The sequence below is a fragment of the Plectropomus leopardus genome, chromosome 10, assembly GCF_008729295.1.
Source record: "Plectropomus leopardus isolate mb chromosome 10, YSFRI_Pleo_2.0, whole genome shotgun sequence".
Classification (NCBI taxonomy): Eukaryota; Metazoa; Chordata; class Actinopteri; order Perciformes; family Serranidae; genus Plectropomus; species Plectropomus leopardus.
The window spans coordinates 3,451,140-3,468,608 of NC_056472.1; the positions used below are offsets into that span (position 1 = coordinate 3,451,140).

At 40.7% G+C, this 17,469-nt stretch overlaps 2 protein-coding genes across 2 annotated transcripts in view; one reads left to right on the forward strand and one right to left on the reverse strand.

Moving 5' to 3' along the window:
* The window catches only part of LOC121949342 (glycerol kinase-like), a 28,250-nt gene extending 21,191 nt beyond the window's left edge, over positions 1-7,059 (forward strand). Inside the window, exons 17-20 of the mRNA XM_042495005.1 lie at positions 1,667-1,810; positions 2,042-2,128; positions 4,001-4,126; positions 5,617-7,059. Coding sequence (XP_042350939.1) covers positions 1,667-1,810; positions 2,042-2,128; positions 4,001-4,125 — 356 coding nt within the window. The 3' untranslated portion in view covers position 4,126; positions 5,617-7,059. The remainder of the gene's footprint in view (positions 1-1,666; positions 1,811-2,041; positions 2,129-4,000; positions 4,127-5,616) is intronic.
* A 953-nt stretch (positions 7,060-8,012) lies between these two features.
* ddx18 (DEAD (Asp-Glu-Ala-Asp) box polypeptide 18) lies at positions 8,013-17,167 on the reverse strand. Its single transcript, XM_042495094.1, has 14 exons — positions 16,688-17,167; positions 15,876-16,064; positions 15,594-15,788; positions 13,266-13,401; positions 12,979-13,079; positions 12,624-12,823; positions 11,525-11,639; positions 11,036-11,175; positions 10,768-10,929; positions 10,496-10,648; positions 10,162-10,275; positions 9,948-10,004; positions 9,139-9,316; positions 8,013-8,996 (listed from the first exon to the last, which is right to left on the reverse strand). The coding sequence occupies exons 1-14, from the start codon at positions 16,791-16,793 to the stop codon at positions 8,851-8,853; spliced, it is 1,992 nt and encodes a 663-aa protein (XP_042351028.1). The 5' UTR covers positions 16,794-17,167; the 3' UTR covers positions 8,013-8,850.
* Positions 17,168-17,469: the final 302 nt, after the last annotated feature.

Below are 17,469 nucleotides of genomic sequence, written 5' to 3' on the forward strand. Positions count from 1 at the left end.
CATATGCTCATATATACACCCGAAAAACATATTTGCGTCAACACAACTGACACTTTTCACATGCTCTCACAGTGCAGTTTATGCACGCCACATGTCCATTTTTTCATGCAGTGTTTCACACATGTATGTGAAAGAGGACAAAGGCAGTGCAAGGACAGACAAGACAGAAAAGTACAGCACAACAGCAGCATCAAACACTGCTTTCGAGCCAGCTGCAGTGAAGTTAGTTTTAAGTTGGATATTCAACTTTGGCAATGGGAGGACCTCCCAGCCCTCCATTTAACTGCTGGAGGCTGACCCGAGACATTTTGATTATTACTATTCTTTTTACCAGCCACGTTTACAGCCCAGTAGTAATATTGTCCTTACTATTATTGAAATAAGGGCAAAAGCCAGAATATTTAGTGCATGTTAACATAGTCACAGCAGGTGGGTTTCCATTAACCCTCAGATTTTGCAAATTGAAATTGTGAATATAAAATACGCCTAATGGAAACACATTATTAATTCTTAATTATCTAATTATTAATTTCGGAAAAACTCCCATTTATCGCAAAAAAAAGTGTATGCGAACGTATGAGGTGGTATTTTTTTTAAGGAAATTCGAAAAAGCCTTTCTGGGCTTTTATAGGTCACATGATGCTATGGCTATGTGCTTGTCGGGAGAACAAGGTCCATAACATCACTCAGTAGAAACTCAGTCATCTCGCAATTGTGTTTTATTGACATTTCAAAAATATCTCTTACTTTTTGCACAAATCTGTAGTGGAGACTCGCCACCTGTCAGAGCAGTGAAAAGTTGAATTACAGGAGTACTCACAAGTGAACACTTTTTGGCAACAGCTTGTTGGCTCTGCTACTTGATACAACTCTGACATTTGAGCATATCTGTTCTGTCAGTATGACTAACCTTTGACTGAAGCTGGACTTGATACCCTGTCTGTCCTCCTGACTTTTGTCCCATTTAAAAAAAAAACACACAAACACACATGAATGTTGACTTTGACGTACTAGAGTTGGGTAAAAACACAAATAACGTGTGTTTATGTAATTGTGTACCCATGAACATTACACCATTAGTAGAAACTGAATTGGAATTACAACATCCAACTTTATCTTCACTTACGGAAACCAGGAAACACCTGCTGCTTTCAACACTTCTCCAACCTTAAATGCAAAAAGTTTTCCACTATATGATAAAAAATCATATCAAAACATTTAACATTTCTAGTAAAAAAATATATAAATATATAAATAAATGGGTAATAATTATTATAATAATAATATTTAATATTTAATGATATTTATGTAGTTTTCTGGACATCTTCACTTTTTTATCGTGTTTTTCTAATATTTTTTTCTCTCACTGTCTAGTTAAAAAATACTTTTCTACTTTCTTTTGCTATTTTTTCTTTATTTGCTATTTTGGGACATCTCCTGCCTGTTTCTCTTTGCTTTTTGAGCCATGTTTACAAAAGAAAAAGAAACCAATATGCTCAGCTTTCGAATGTTTAAATGCATGTGAAATGGGTCTGAACGCAGCCCAAGAAAATTGATGTCCAATTTTCAAAAGTTTTTTATATTTTACCTATTTTCATTTTTAATTTTAAGGAAAGGGATTGTATCTTATTTTTGATTTCTCTGCGTCTGTCTCGTGTTGGTACAGTGCGACCCACCATGTCGGAGACCACAGCTCTGGGTGCAGCCATGGCGGCAGGGGCAGCAGAGGGGGTGGGCGTATGGAGCCTGAAACCCAGTCATCTTCCACACATCACATCTGAGAAATATCAACCTCAGATCAACTCTGACGGTGAGGAAAAAAAAGACTCCGAAGACATGTGTGACACACTTTTAGGCTACTTAAACCAGCTGTATTAGATTAATGCCTTTCTCAAAGAAAGGTCCTCAAGCCGGTTACACTACATTTGCTACCATCTAGTGGATACTATGACCATGACATCATGTTTATAAAAAACTGTAAATAAATCGCTCCTTTTCAAATGTTTTGACCTGTCTGTCTGTTTGTCCTCTACACAAACAGAGAGTGAGTTCCGTTTTGCTCGTTGGAAGAAAGCCGTCCAGAGATCCATGAACTGGGAGACCACAGAGCCTTGCTGCAATTCCAACGGTACACAACTGCAATATTTTTCTTATTTACCAATAGTACTGCTAAAGCGAGTTACTTCACTGTTGTATAAATCTGTGACAATGGGACATTTTTCTAATATGGTTTTCAGTCTAATTTCATATTTTTTCCCCTCAATCTCATGTTTAACAAGTCCAGGAGTCTGACTCATAGATGTATAATGATAGCTAGATACTCCATCCCAATATAGCACCTATTCATTCACAGCTTGTGGAAATAAGTTAGAGAACATTGCAGTAGTGTTCCTGCCACTGGCCCACATTGCGATGATGTCACAGATTTCTTGTGTTTTTACAATGTTTTTACAAAATTGAAAATATAGACTCTCTCTGATCCAAAATTCATCAAAGAGTCATAATTGACCTTGTTTAGAGTCCAAGGTGTCCTTTCAGCAGTTTAACAGCTGTCTCTTTTATAATGATGGCCTTTAGAGTGCCCCAGGGATGATGTTTTTTTGTAGGCACGTGCGGAAGTTAGCATCACACTGATTCTCTTGTCAAAGAGCCTATGGGAGTTTTCCATAGCATTTTGGATGATTGTAGAAAGTAACCTCTAATGCAAACAAATGTTAATGATACTTACACATTTTGTTCAGCACAAGTTGACACCACTTTCAACTAATATTAGGCTATAAAAAAAAATTTCACCACAGTCACATAATATAACGTCACCACCACAACGAGGCTGTAAAGCCGTGTTCGGTGCAGCTCGGCGTGGTGGCGTTCAGTGGTCTTATTTAGCCATTTCTCAGCAGCCGCTTTTTTAAGACACATAAAAGCTTCATAGTTCACTGTGGGATATTTTCTGATCTATTTTATTTTGTGGAACAAAATCTGTAAGTCTCAAACTCGTGTTAATCACAGACTTTATCCAGGCTTCTAACTAAAAACCCATTTAAAAAACCCACTGACTGTGAGACGAGGGCCCCACGAGTGCTAAAATGCTAACTTATTTTCAGGTTTTAGGACTCATTCCTGGGGCGCTCGATGGAAAAATGCTTTTTGGGCAGCATGGGATTTTTTTCTATAAATACTGTGAGTGGCCACTGGGAAAAATTGGAAGCGAGGCCAAGCGGCTTTCCTGAAAATCTGCAAATCTTAAAATAGCGAAGAGATGACTCACCCTACTCTACCTATGATTGGCCAGTATTTTTTGCCTTTGTTGGTTGGATTGATTAGGTTTAGGCAAGAGGAGCTGTACTGGTTAGGGTAGGAATGTCAGGGTAAGCCAATCAGAGGTAGAGTAGGGCAGAGCCTTCCTTTGCTATCTGAGGAAAGGCCAATTGGCTTCCTGGGAGCCCGCACAGCTGTTCAGTGAAGGCTGGGATGGGCTCTTTGACCCCACCAGAGCTCGGGGTTATGACACATGTGCAGTGTAACTAGCTTTTTTGTGGGTTACAGCAGATGCTGCAAGGAATAATGGGATGGTGTTTCTTGGATGCACTTTTTTAGCCTCCTTGGGTACTCTTAGCTTGACAGTACTTTGGGTACTCTCAAATGTATGTCGGGTGATTTACTGCAGAACTTTGCATGCAAAGTATTTTTTAATGATCTTTCATTCCAAATAATTTTAATGATTGCAAAATTGTAATTCTCAGTGATTTCTTTATTTTTGTACATAAATTACTGACCCAAGGCCGACTTTGGACACCTTTAGTGAAATGAATCAGTCATCACGGTGTTCTGTGATGGTGTGCAGCCATTGAGCCTTTGGGCAAAAGCAGATGAGTTTTTACTGCAAATGTGTTGTGCCCCAACGATATGATGTAATACCACGCCATGCTCTTTTTAACCTTCTTGGGTCTGATTCAATCCATCCATCTTGGATGTTCTCTTTCTTATTCACTGACAACAGGTATAGAAAAGAAGATGAATGGTATCAACGGCATCAACGGCATCAATGGTATCAACGGTATCAACGGCACCAACGGCGCCCATTGGGTCCCTCCCACCCCTCCCCCCACCAAAGCAGACCTTTAAGGTCCGACATTTACTGCATGCCATGTGCTACAGCGCTAACGTCTTTGTGTTGTGACAGGGTTGACTGTGGCATGGTCACATTTCGACGCATTACTAACACGGTGTTTTAAAGGGTTTGACCGATGCAGATCTCCAGTGATACAGATATCCAATGGAGATTTCCAAGTTAGAAAAGCATCTGTAAACAGCAGCTTGACAATCACTGGACACTACGTTTCTTTTATGAAAGATGGTTTTTACCAGCTTTTAAAGGAAGATTGATCCACCTTAGCTGCTGAATGGTATAAAATCTCCGTTGACATCCAATCTCCATTAGATCAATCAACTCTGTATCGGTCCAGCCCTAGTCTTTATGTTGGATGGGTTACTGTACTTTTTTTTCCACTTTTGTCACTGTTGACTAAAGAGATGGTTGCTCTGTCATTAGCTTAGCTGCAGTTTAAGGTTAAAGATGGGTTTGAACCTTTGTTTTCTGGAACCAAAGGTGTCTGAAACCCCATCGTTGTTACATTGGAAGCTGAGGTTTAAACTGGACCTGTGGCTTAGTTTCAAGCCAGTTGCTATGTCCTTTACAAATCACTTTAACACCAGTAGAGGTCATGCTATCTGAGGTACAATTTAAACCTTCTTGCAGACATGGATAAAAAGAGGTTTAAGTTAGGGTTTGTCTCTATCACCCTGATGTTTAATTTGTCAGGATATGCTGTTTTAAAAGTAGGGACAAGTGTGAGTCAGATATGAAAATACAGCCAAAGTGCATCTAACATGAAAAGCCCCATTCTTGTGAACACGATTTCTCAAGAATGTCTTGAGGGATTTTCTTTAAATTTGGCACAAAAGATTAGATTAGAGTAGATTTTGGTAATCAAAGGTCAATGTCACTGTGACCTTGTTCATCAGATTTTTCTGTCAACACAATATTTCAAGAACACCTTGACAAATGTTCACTTGGCCACAACTCAGGAGTTCCTGCAGTAATTATTGCAAAATTCCACAAAACTGGCTAATAGCATAAAATGATAAAGTGAAGACATTTTATATTCAAAAGGTCAACTTCAACTGTAACATCATAGTGTTCTTCAAAAACACATTTCTGGCCATTATTCGTCGTATATCAGGAACAGAAGGGGAGACATTTGGTCAAATACTGAACTGGTGACACCAATCTTGGGTGCCCAACTTGAAACTGTGCAACATTTTAGTAGGTGCTTTTTAACAACATTCATTTTAGCTGTAGACAACTTGCTTGCTAAAACTGAGCAATCAGGTCCAGTTTAGCGTTCAGGCATATTAAACCTCTGCAGCTCCGCTTCAGTTGGACCTATTCTAGATAGCGGGATGCTGAGTGACAGAGCAACAGCCTCTGAAGGTCTACAAATAATTTCCTGAAACTAACTGCATTGCCTTTATACCTTGTATTCAAGCAGGAAAAAGTCCTCTCAGTCTCTCTGTATCAATGTCTCTCTGAGTATTGTTTTTTTCACCTCACAGATAACCAGCTGTAACTCTGGTACAAGACCTTCATGCGAACATGGACACATGTTTTGGAGCAAGACTGGAAGAGGAAATGTGCTTGACTTGACGGCCCCGTGATGAGATATGCAGTCATTTTGGGTGACACATATTCTGCTAGTAGTAGTACGGCTGTGACATGACTAAAAACATTTCATCAACCTAAAGTGCCAGCCAGAATGAAGAGTGACACAACCCGTGGAGCTTTTCAAAGCAACTATGGAACCATTTTCGATGGAATTTCTTTAACCTTCCTTTTTTGGAAAAGGGGGTGTCCTTAAACCGTCCTTTTTTTAAAAACCATGGATTTGCCTTCTTAAACTTTTACAGTAAAGCATAGGGAAACTCAGGTGTTTCTAGTCTGCAGTAAACAGTTGCACTATTGTACCTCATCACTGTAACGCAAGGGATACTGGACTGTTTTTGTTTTTTTATGTGTTCTGTAAATGTGATGTGTGTACTTGTTACTCCTCAACACTCACTCGGTTCTTGAGAAAGGTTACTGCTCAGCATACGTCCTGTGAAAGCGAAGTTTGTTCTTGGAGGAACTAAAGAGGAGTGAGACATTGTTTTTTTGAGTTTTTGGACTAAGAATGAAAAATGCAGAAATGTTTCAGTAGGTTTCCCATTGCAAACAGAACTGACACTTTGCAGGCTCTCATCAGCACTTTATATTTATCCTGTATGTGGAGAGGGTGATTGTGGGAGCTATGCAGGTTTTTTATGGGAATATTATGTTTTTAAACAGATTGTTTTTAGGAAGGGAAGTTCATTATGACTTAAGTCAGTGCTAAGACTAAAGGGAAATCCCCATACAATCCTTTAAGATGAGTGATGATTCGGTTCATTACAATTTTATATCGAGTCAGGCAAATGTGAGCACAAGCTTTTTCATCAGAGCCATCATGTACATCTGATGAAAATCTTGAAGCACACTTAAATTTAGGATGAAAATACCAAGATTTTTTTTCAATTGGCCCATTTGTACCAGAAGACTTAAGTTTGAAAAATGCCACATTTGTTTCAATTTGTTTAAAGCTTAGAAATCTGGCACAGACATGCTTATTAAATGTCTTCCATATGATTTTTTTTTTTTTGACTTCATATGTGTGCATGTCTTTTATATTCAAATTGTTTTGAGTTTATAGATACAAAATATGCCATGCCTTGTAGTTTGAGATTTGTTTTCATTATATATTTAGTATTTGGGCACATATGAAAGTTTTTCTGCCGCCACACCAGGAATTGCCATGGCCAGAGGCATTATGTCTTCAGGTTGTCTGTCCATCTATCTGTCCTTCCATCCCATTCTGTTGAAAAAGATATCTCAAAAACTTCTTTAGGGAATATCTTCAACTGTGGCACAAACGTCCACTTAAACGTCACAACAATAAACTGGTTAGATTTGGGACAAAGGTCAAAGTCACTGTGACCTTGTCTGTGTTTTTCTTGCCAACACAGTATCTCTTGAAAACCTTGAGGGAATTTGATCAAATTTGGCACAAGTGTTAACTTGGACTCAATAATTAACTGATTAGAATTTGGTTGTCAAAGGTCACCGTGACCTTGCAATTGTCAAATTCTTATAAAGCTGTATCTCGAGAACACTTAATGGGAATTCCTTCAACTTTGGCACAAACGTTCACTTGGACTTGAGGTCACTGATGTCACAAAATATGGTTTTGGTCTAAAGAATTCATTTGCCAATTGTGACAAAACTTCACACAAATATCTGATAGGATAAATTGATTGACATTTTACTTTCAAAAGGTCAACTTTACTGTGACAGTGTTTTGCAAAAACACTTTGTTGCCATCGCTCAACGTCATAACTCGGGAACAGAAGGGGAACCATTTGGCCCTATACTGAATTAGTGACTCTAATCTTGAAACTGTGCTGATTGTAGAGATCTGCTGTGCTGCGGGGGGAAGATGTGTGTGAAGCATCAATGTTTTCACAGACATCGATGTAAACTCTAAGTGTAACTTGACTGGTGTGCAGAGGCATTCAACTACGGGGTTCCTAAAATATCACAAAACATGTAGAGAGAGACCATAGTCCCATGTGCCCAAAGACTAAATATATTACAAAAAAACTCACTTTTTAGCCAGATGGTGTGAATGATTTTAAAATTTTCTTCAAAATCGTGTTATGGTTAGCCCAGAGAACACTAATAGGTAATTAAACATTTCAGTTGTGGGTACAAACATGTTAAAGGGGCTCTATGCAAAATTCAGAACGTGTAAAGTGTGCGCACGGTTATCAAGATGGAGGTGACCAAGTAAGTATCTACGAACAAATGGTGCTAACTCCATAAACAAAAGTGCAGGCAGTGCTAATCATGGAGGGGGTTCTACACCGCTGCGAAAACACAGATGTTAGGAGTGTATGAGTGCAGTACAGAGCAGCAGCGATGAGCTAGTCCGTGCCATGCACTCTTGTGCATGCATGGTCAGCCTAGCTCACAACAAACCACAGAGAAGCTCAGATTCCAGTGCACAGAGGGAGCTTGATTCTACTCAGGATACCATTAAATCACTTCATCTTTCCATAGGCAGATCGTGGTTTCCTGCTATATTTACATGTGAATGTTGCATACAGAACCCTGAAATAGAGTATTTGGTTTCTGTATTTATTTCTGGAGACTGATAACCAATTTGTGATTTACTTTAAAAGGTGTATTAAACTTTTTAATGTGTACCTTATGATCCCACAACCTATTGTGTGCCTGCCTGTTGCTTTTTTGGATCGCATGCATAGGAAGAGTCCTTCACCTCTGCAGGAGTGTAAAGATACTGTAATGTGATGTATGATTAAAAAAAATGTACATAAGGACCTGTTTTGGTTTCAATCAAGTAACTTCATTGTAGTGAGTATCAGTAAACTTTACAGAACATGAGGCAAAGTGTATATATTTAAAGCCAATAGAGATTTAATATTCCAGTCAGGTGGAATGAAAAAACATTAGAAAAGTGTGTATTATTGTTGATCAGAAGTCCACAGTGGCACACACAGGGAATGCAACGGCCTCTTCAACATAACATTACATTTACAAAACATGTATACACAACTCCCGAGAGGACAGCTGGACCTAATTAATGTGCCCAACACACTACATAGCACCCTCTCCAAAGCAGGAGGTTCATGTAATAAAGGAGGCAGTTCATCAATTACACAGAAGAGGGATCAAAGCAGGAGGAGTTCATCTGAAAGTCAGCGGGAGAACTGCCTCCTGTCTCCCTTTCCTTTATTGACATGTTTAAAGATTCTGGATTTTTGTGCATTCTTAGACTTCTGGTATCCAAAACCTCCTCCGCCGCCACGCTTTTGTAACTTGACACCTTTACTGCTGTTGACGTCTGGAAAAGAAGAGTTAAGGAGAACTACCGTGTATCTTAAAGTCATACATCTATACATGAGACGAGCAATAAAAATAATGTTAAGACATCACACAAACAGGGTGCAGAGTTAAATGTGACTCAGAATCACAGTAAAGGATACTCAGATCGACATATGGAGGAACTTTGAAGCCGAAAGACAGCGCCACCATGGGGAGGTTGAGGGTGTTGACGCTGTAGATCTGTTTGAGCGAATGGGAGTCGTAAGCCCTCACGTAGGACTTGTAGGCCTCTTGCGCGGACTTGTGGAGATAGTAGTTCTTCTCAATCAGCTTCTCCAGCTGAGGAACAAGACGCAGTTTGGAATTAGATAACAGTCAGCTCCTATTTAATTTTTAGAAACGGTAGAAAACACCAACTAGCATTTAAACATGTGCCGAAGCTTCTGAAACACACATTTCTTTACATGTCTTTCCTGTCCCACGCCACCTTTACCTGTAGTGCTGTTTATCAGTCTAGATAGTTTTGGTGCGAGTTGCAGAGTGTTGGAGATATCAGCTGTAGAGATGTCTGCTAAATAATGGAACTAGATGGCTCTCAGCTTGTGGGGCTCAAAACTCCAAAAAACATTTAACAAACATTTGAAAAACTCAACAGCAATTGCCACAGTTACATACACACCCATATTCTCCTATTATTCCGACTATTCTGAATTTGATGCGGGTCATGTAAACAGCATTTTCTGTTAAAATATTCGGTATTAGGGTGTTACCTGAATTTAGCATTTTCAAATTAAGACACAATATATGCCGGTATTATTCACGCAAATTCTTTGGACATGTATACAGCAAATTAGGAATGTGCATCTTAACACTAAAACTATCTAGATTGGTTAATAGCACCACAGGTAAGAGGAAAAATAAGTGGTCTTGATTTTGGGGTAAACTTTCTCTTTAAGAGGTAGAATCTTACCTGGGACTGGATATCAGAGATTTTACTCCAAGAAAAGTCAAACTCGCTCAGCGGGACCTGGACAATAAAAAAAAAAGGTGCGTAAATAGAGACATAACACATGTAAAGACTGCAAACATTAATCAGTGTAGCATCACAAAATCCCACAATTTACATGTTACAATCAAAGACAAAGAACAGACAGTAGGTGGACAGCAGAGTTGGAGATGGTTACCTTGGCCTGTTTGAGGAAGCGCAGGAAGCCGAGCTCCTCTGGTCGAAGGATCAGGAGGGCGTGGCCTCTGCCGTTGATGCCTCTGGCTGTTCTGCCCACCCTGTGGATGTACTCCTGCAGACGCAAACTCGAGCTTAAAAGTGCGCACTAAAGCGCGACTCCACTTCACAAGTGACACCAATATTCAAGAGCCAAGCTGTCAAGAACTAAGTTAACATTTCTGTCCCATTTTTTATTTGTAAAAACAGCAGATGTGTTAAAACTGGTTCTAACACCTTTTTTTGGGTGCAATTTTGAATTATTGTTTTGTATTATGTAGAAGCAGTTTCGCTACCTTGGGGTCATCTGGAGGGTCGTACTGGACGATCCAGTCCACCTCGGGGATGTCCAGACCTCGAGCTGCCACATCCGTACACAGCAGGATGCCCGAGTCAGCGTTGCAGAACTGGAAGAAGGTGGTGGTGCGTTTGGTCTGCTTCTGTTTGCCCTGGAAACACAGCGAGAACAACAAACTGGTTTCACGACAGGAAGCTTCGCAGGTGAGTCTGAGGTCTGTGAGTACTGTTAAGGACTTCATGGTGCTCTGCGGTGAGGGACACGGCTTACATGAATGGCCATGACGGGCAGGTCGATGTAGTTGAGCAGCTCATAGTGGAACTTCACAGACATGCAGGATGAGAAAAACACCATGAGCTTCTTCTTGCGGTTCTTCTTCAGGAAGGTGAAGAGCAGCAGGAAGCGCTTCTCTGACGGGCACACCACGTAACCCTGAAACACAACGCACATCACTTTACATCACTTCACGGAGCTGAGGACCGTCCAAGGCCATTCCTCCAGAGTAACTCTGATTTCACAGACATGTGGCAGACGGTACCTGCTCCAGGCCGTCCACAGTGGCATTGTCTTTGTTGTCATCCACGCCGACATAGAGGGGTTCTTTCTTCAGGGAGATGCGAGCCAAGTCCTCCACCTTACGGGTCTGAGTGGCTGAAAACAGCATCGTCTGTCTCTTCTCTGGAGAAAACAACAACATTAAAGATGGGCAGGCACATTGCATTTTGTAAAATTGGATAAATGTTATTTTCTAATTTATCTAAGCTAAAATAGCAGAATTTCATGTTTTGTTTTGTTTTAACATATGACACTTGGTTTCTAAATTACAGTTTGTATTGACAGAGATACAGTGCCCATTTTTACAATTTCCCCTCTATTGTATAATTTATGTGCCAACTTTTTAAACATTTTAATTAGCTAATTTCTATTATTTTAACAACACAACACTTACCGGCTAAAGTGACCCTTTAACAAAACAAAAACAAACCTATAACAAAGAAATGCGAGCGCAGCAACTATCGATACGTACTCGGCAGCAGTTTGATGATCTGCTTCAGCTCCTCCTCGAAGCCGACCTCTAAGATACGATCGGCCTCATCAATGATCAGACACTGCAGGTTCTTGTACATGAAACTGGGAGTGTTCTGAAGGCACAAAAATATTAGTATTAACAGCAAGCAGGAGCTGCAGAAATGCTCAGCACATATGGTCGGCACACATCAATAAAACGATGATCTGATGCTGCATTCACGTGATGTCAGAAGGTCAGAGTGAGGAAGTCGTTCCTCCAACTTTGTTGCGTTCACGTGCTTTGAGGTCGTAAAGTGGGAACAACATGGAAGCTACAAAAAAGACAGTTTGATTTTAATGCTAAGAGCGTTTAAAGAAGAGGTTGAAAGCTGCTCCCAGTTTGTTTTTATTTTTATATAGTTTTATATTTAGTCTATGTCACTCTACATCGACTGCAGCTAAAATTAAAACCACATTAGGTTACAAGTGATCGAAATTTGATATTTAATACAGGAATTAATAAAAAAGTTTCTTACCATTAACTAAACATTGGCTTTCACCCACCATGTTTATGCATTTATGACGTCAAGTCGGCAAGTTATAAAATAATGTTATTAATGTAAATATACTCGCCTGGCATGCTTCATAGTTAAACGTTTGCTGGCTTGCTGCAGCTGATAGATCCATACACTAAAATGTGCAGCTACTAAAAATAACTGACAGCTGTTAGGAACAAAAACAACCAAATCTATATATTTTTTTAATCATCCTTTGCTGACACTGTTTCCATGCTTTCTGCTTTTTCTGCTGCCCTGTCACGTAAACATCACAACTTGGCAACGCAGTTATCATCAAAATTTCCTAATCCTTTAACTACAACACTCGAGGGCCGTTCGTGTGCTCGTAAATACAGTATTTACTATACTTCTGAGGAGCATGTGAAGGCAGCATTATGTTTGATTGATGTGTCAATACCACCAATTCTACAAAGCCCAATGGCTACTAACATTATAAGTGGCTATTGACCTGTTTCATATATTGTCTCTCCATCATCTTAAAGAGGTGCTCGGTACATGCAGTGCTTCCAGAAATGCTGTTAGCAGTGGCTCTGTGCTCACCTGCAGGTGGTCCAGCAGACGGCCCGGCGTGGCCACCAAGATGTTGACTCCGTTGGCCAGTCTCTGGGCCTCAGCTGAGCGGTTGCTGCCCCCCATGATGAGACCGAAGGTGTGCACGTGGTGCGTCATCAGCTCCTTCAGCACACCGTAAGTCTGCATCGCCAACTCGCGCGTGGGTGAAAGGATCACTACGCCAGTGCCTGGGAGGAGGAAGAGGAGGGTGTTAGGAAAGGGCTTCCGCTCAACTTGCTTAATACAGTTTGATACATCGGGTAAACACATCCCCCTCAGCAGGCCTGACAAGGCTGAAGCCAGGAAATGTCGGGGAGACAGAACACACGAACAGGAGTCGTACCGTTTCTGGGCATGAACTTGAGTTTGTAGATGAGCTCTATAGATGGAATGAGGAAGGCCAAGGTTTTACCACTTCCCGTCTTGGCAGCAGCTAGAACGTCCCTGCAGAGAGTCAGAGCAAACAGAAACACTTAGTAACACTTAGTTTTAGTAATGTAGTCACAGCACGCTGGTTTCCAATAACCTTCAAATTGAAATCATGAATATAAAATACGACTAACGGAAACACATCAACTATGAAAAAAACTCGAGAGGGTGATCTCTGTACACACAGGGTTTGTGACTTACCTTCCCTCCAGCAGGGGACGAATACTTTTGTGCTGGATCTCAGTCATGTGTTCAAAGCCCATCTCCTTCACTCCTTTCAGCGTGCTCTCGCTCACCAGCCCAGCAAGAGAGGCAAAGGATGTGTCCTCAAATGCTCCTGAAAGATCAGTCAACAGTTGGTGAGTTGGACACTTCCTACAGCAGATTCCATTTAAAGAAAGGTCGAGGTGAAGCATGAGAGAACAGCATGTAAAAGACAGACAGGGCAACAGAACCAGCCACGAGAAGCTGGTCAGATCCATTGTGTCCTTGCAGTTTGTCCTGTCAGGAAAACCACTGGCGACTCTCCCCAGAGACAACCGCAACAGTCTCTGTATGCCTTAGCTGACACCCGTTTCATGATGGTAACACTGAAAGGGCAACACATAAAGGCAAAGTGTCTTTGTCGACTTGGGCAGTATCTACAGGGTGATATTTAGTCCAGCTTATTTTTTCAATCAACTTCCGTGAGTCATGACTTTAACTGAAAAATAAGTGTAACAAGCCTTTTTTATTCACTTAAAATTACTAAGATATATTGTGCGTTCTCACGACACACCTTGTCCGATACTGACACAGATCATTAGTAGTTAATGGGACAGACTAACAGATATTTGGAACCAATATGCATTTACAATAAAATTAAGATCTTCCTGTCAAAATGTATCATTTGGAATATAACAAACTTCAACACAAAACTTTGTATAAAGGCAGTTAGTAAATGTTACCTTACAAATGAAATTTTCAACATGACATGCAGCAAGTTCCCTGCAATTTTTCTACAGAGTCAAAAAAAAAGAAAACATGTAAATAAAGATTAATAACTAAAAATTAGGGCTGGGGCGAAGCGTCGGCGTAATCGATTCCGTGAATATGTGGATTCACGTGACGTGCGTCAACGCGTTGCACCGTTTCACACAGCGCGCGTAATGAGAGCGTGAGCAGCGCAGAGCATGTTGTTTTTTGTTTCGGCGCTCATGTATCAAGTTAGAGCGTGCACACTGCTCGCCCAGGCAGCGCTTGTCAGGCGCGTCTTAGCTGCATGTCAGCTGCAGCATCTACAGAAACGGTGGCTTGCCATTCTTTTACGCGTTACGCTCCCGTTTGTTGAGTCTATACCACTTTATACTGCAGTTTAAAGTCTCTCTCTGTCACAGAGATGAGGAAACACAAAGGTGTTTGTTTTACCTCAACTTCCTTGCTTCCCTTTCAAAACAAAAGCCTTCTGACTGTGTCTCTGTGGACAGAATGCCATCAGTTGCTGATATCATGTATTTTATTTTGAAACATTTACAGGACGGGGTTGTCAGCTGTGCAGGAGCTTATATAACTTCATAAATGAGAGGAATATGTGCTTATAAATGTGAAAATACAGCACTCATCAGCAGGCAGCGATACGCCTTAAGGCCCAGTTAAGGCTGGACTATTTTGATGCAGAAAGAATGGACTAGTTATAATTATTTCTGTTAGAGAAGAGTTATAGTGTTTTTCAAATTGCACTAATTTTACTGTAAGATGTTTTGTTGGACTGCTAGATTTGAGGTTTGTTACTGTAACAAAGAGTAGTTGTTTTGTTACTCCTCCTAAAAGTGACTTGAATTTCACACTATTTTACTTATTTTGCTGTTGGATTGCTAAATGTAGATTGCATTAAATCCCTTTTACTTGACTGGAACAAGCTCTTGCATTCATTTAATTTTGGAGAGACTTTATATCAGACTGTATACACAGATTATCAGTTAAGACTGGTCTATTTATTGTTGGGGAATAATGCCCTGCAGTGTATGACAAGTTTTTAAATGTTATTTTCGGTAAATTTGATGTTATATTAATCGAGTAATAACAAAATAATAGTTAGATCAATAAATAAATAACTGATAGATTAATCGATAAAAAATAATTGTTATGTGCAGCCCTACTAAAAATAGCTCTCTGGGGCTTTACAAAGTAAAGGTTCCTCCCATGCTGACACTTTCTTTGTAATTTTCATCAATTAATCTTATCTGTGATCATTAAAATAAAACGCTGATACAGATAATCAGCACAATGCCAAATATCAGATCCTATAATTGGCCAAACCAATAATCTGTCAACCCCAAATTATTTTTAAATATTTTTTAAAATAATGAGCCCTCATGATAAAACTATACACATTAAGATGCTAATTTATCTACAAAAGAAACAAATGAAAGTGATGATCAAATGAAAGTGAATATATTGGTATTGGGCCATGTAAGTTGTTATACATCAGAAATTTGCAAAAAAATACAGTAGAATGCATCCAAAAAAGCAAAACTGTCTCGTTATTACCTGTCAGTCCGGATGGTAATTCTGGTTGATCCTCATCTTCATCATCTCCCTCTCCATCATCCTCGTCCTCCTCTTCTTCACCTGCAGCTTCCTCTGGTTTTTCATTGGCCTGCTCTCCATCTGCTAGTCCTGATTCCTCCTCCTCCTCCTCCTCCTTCTCCTCTGCTTCTGTCACTGTTTTGGTCTTCTTCTCATCTGGATTGAGGATTATAACATAACATCGTGAGGGAAAAAAAGTGTAGTTTGTCAATTTAAGCTTTGCAAGCTAGTCTCAACTGTTACCTGGTGATTCTGCAGCGTCGGCAAGCTTTCTCCTCTTCTTTGTTTTCTTCTTCACTGGAGTTTCCTCTGATGTAGTCCCATCAGGTGGTGCCCTTATCTGCTTTTTCTGTTTCTTTGTGGGCCTGCTGTCAGTCTGACAAGCATCTGCTGGCTCCTCACAGCATTCTGTTTCCTGTCCGTTTGAGTTCACTGTCCAACACATGCCAACAAGTCACATATTTACTCAGTTACCGAGGTGATGTGGAGAGAACTGGGATGTTATTTGTCATGACTACGCTTCCTTTTAATTTGAGTGATTTTTTTAGTTTGAGGAGGTCTTGTGAGTTAAGATTTCGGCAACTCTGTAACATCTAAAGGGTTGGAAATTAACTTTCTTATTTAAGGGACACCAAAATCTACCAGCCACTCAATGCATAACCATTGTTTTTATGGCTGGTGAGTGAAGTCACTCTAAAAGCCACTAAATATTTCACCAGCATTTGGCTCGTGCTAATGTCCCACTCTGCATCTGAACAGAGGACTCTGGAGATCTGCGTGTGTTACGATGCTAGCTAGCTGCATTTTCACTGAAACGTATAAAACACCCTCATCAGTGACGAATTACGTTGACATGAACACACAGACGTATTCCTGAGTTGTAAACTAAAGTTAGCTAATGTTGTATCTGTCGAGAACTCCTCATTTCAACGTCTACCCGCAGTGACAGGACTTCACGAGGAGCTAATGTTAGCTAGCTTCGCAGGGAAAGTTAGTGTCGCTTCGGAAACATTCACACACACTAAAACAACAACCGACTTGATTTCAGCACGTACCGGTCCCCTCTTCTTCTGTCTCGCTTTTGAGTAGCTTGCGCTCTTTGTTCTTTTCGCTTCTTTTCTGAATTTTCTTCCGAAGGAGCTTCATCTGAAGGTCCGCCATGGTAACAGCACACGTGTGTGTGTGTGTGTGTGTGTGTGTGTGTGTGCGGCGCTCAGGACCCTTCGTAGTAGCTGCGTGCAGTGCCTGACTGTAAATTCACAGGACCACCAGACAGAAAACGCTCATTTTTTAAAATCAGTCTTCAGACAGTAATGCTGCGCTCCATTGTACTCAAAACTCAGGAATAAAACGACCTCCGACATAAAAATACAACGGGACGGCCATTCAAGTCGGGATTCCAAATCAGAAACTTGGGCAAAATCCTCCGAGTCCGTTTAACGCAGTGGTCCTCAAACTTTTTCTGTCGGGAATAAACCGAATAAATCATAATACATCCACGGAATAAACCAAACGGGCTCTGCTCGCTTCTATCCTTCACGGCCTTCCGTTTCCCAAGATTCCTTGCGCGCCCGCGATCTTCGAAAATAATAATTCTCTCACTCAGCGGAGACCGGAGCGGTGATTTCACGCGCCCGTGGATCTGCCGCTGAGCGGCTCTCATTGACATGAATGAGGCCCGCCCCCATGGCTGTATGCAGATTTAGAATAGAGCCATGCATCTCACAACTGATGATGCGGCCCTCGGATGTGCCTCGGAAAGACTCGCCGACGTGGACCGCGTAGACTGCGTCCTTCGTAGGATGCAGACCCTGAGTTGGGACACAGCTAGAGTTTG

Bases quoted from the DNA above. Each gene is read 5' to 3' on its own strand.
- ddx18 (XM_042495094.1), bottom strand. From the start codon at position 16,793: ATGGCGGACCTTCAGATGAAGCTCCTTCGGAAGAAAATTCAGAAAAGA. The intron at 10,005-10,161 runs GTAACCATCTCC...TTTATTGTCCAG, and splicing joins GCTTCCTCAAACAGGCCAAG to GTCCCGCTGAGCGAGTTTGA. The intron at 8,997-9,138 runs GTATCCTTTACT...CTTCTTTTCCAG, and splicing joins TCCTCCATATGTCGATCTGA to ACGTCAACAGCAGTAAAGGT.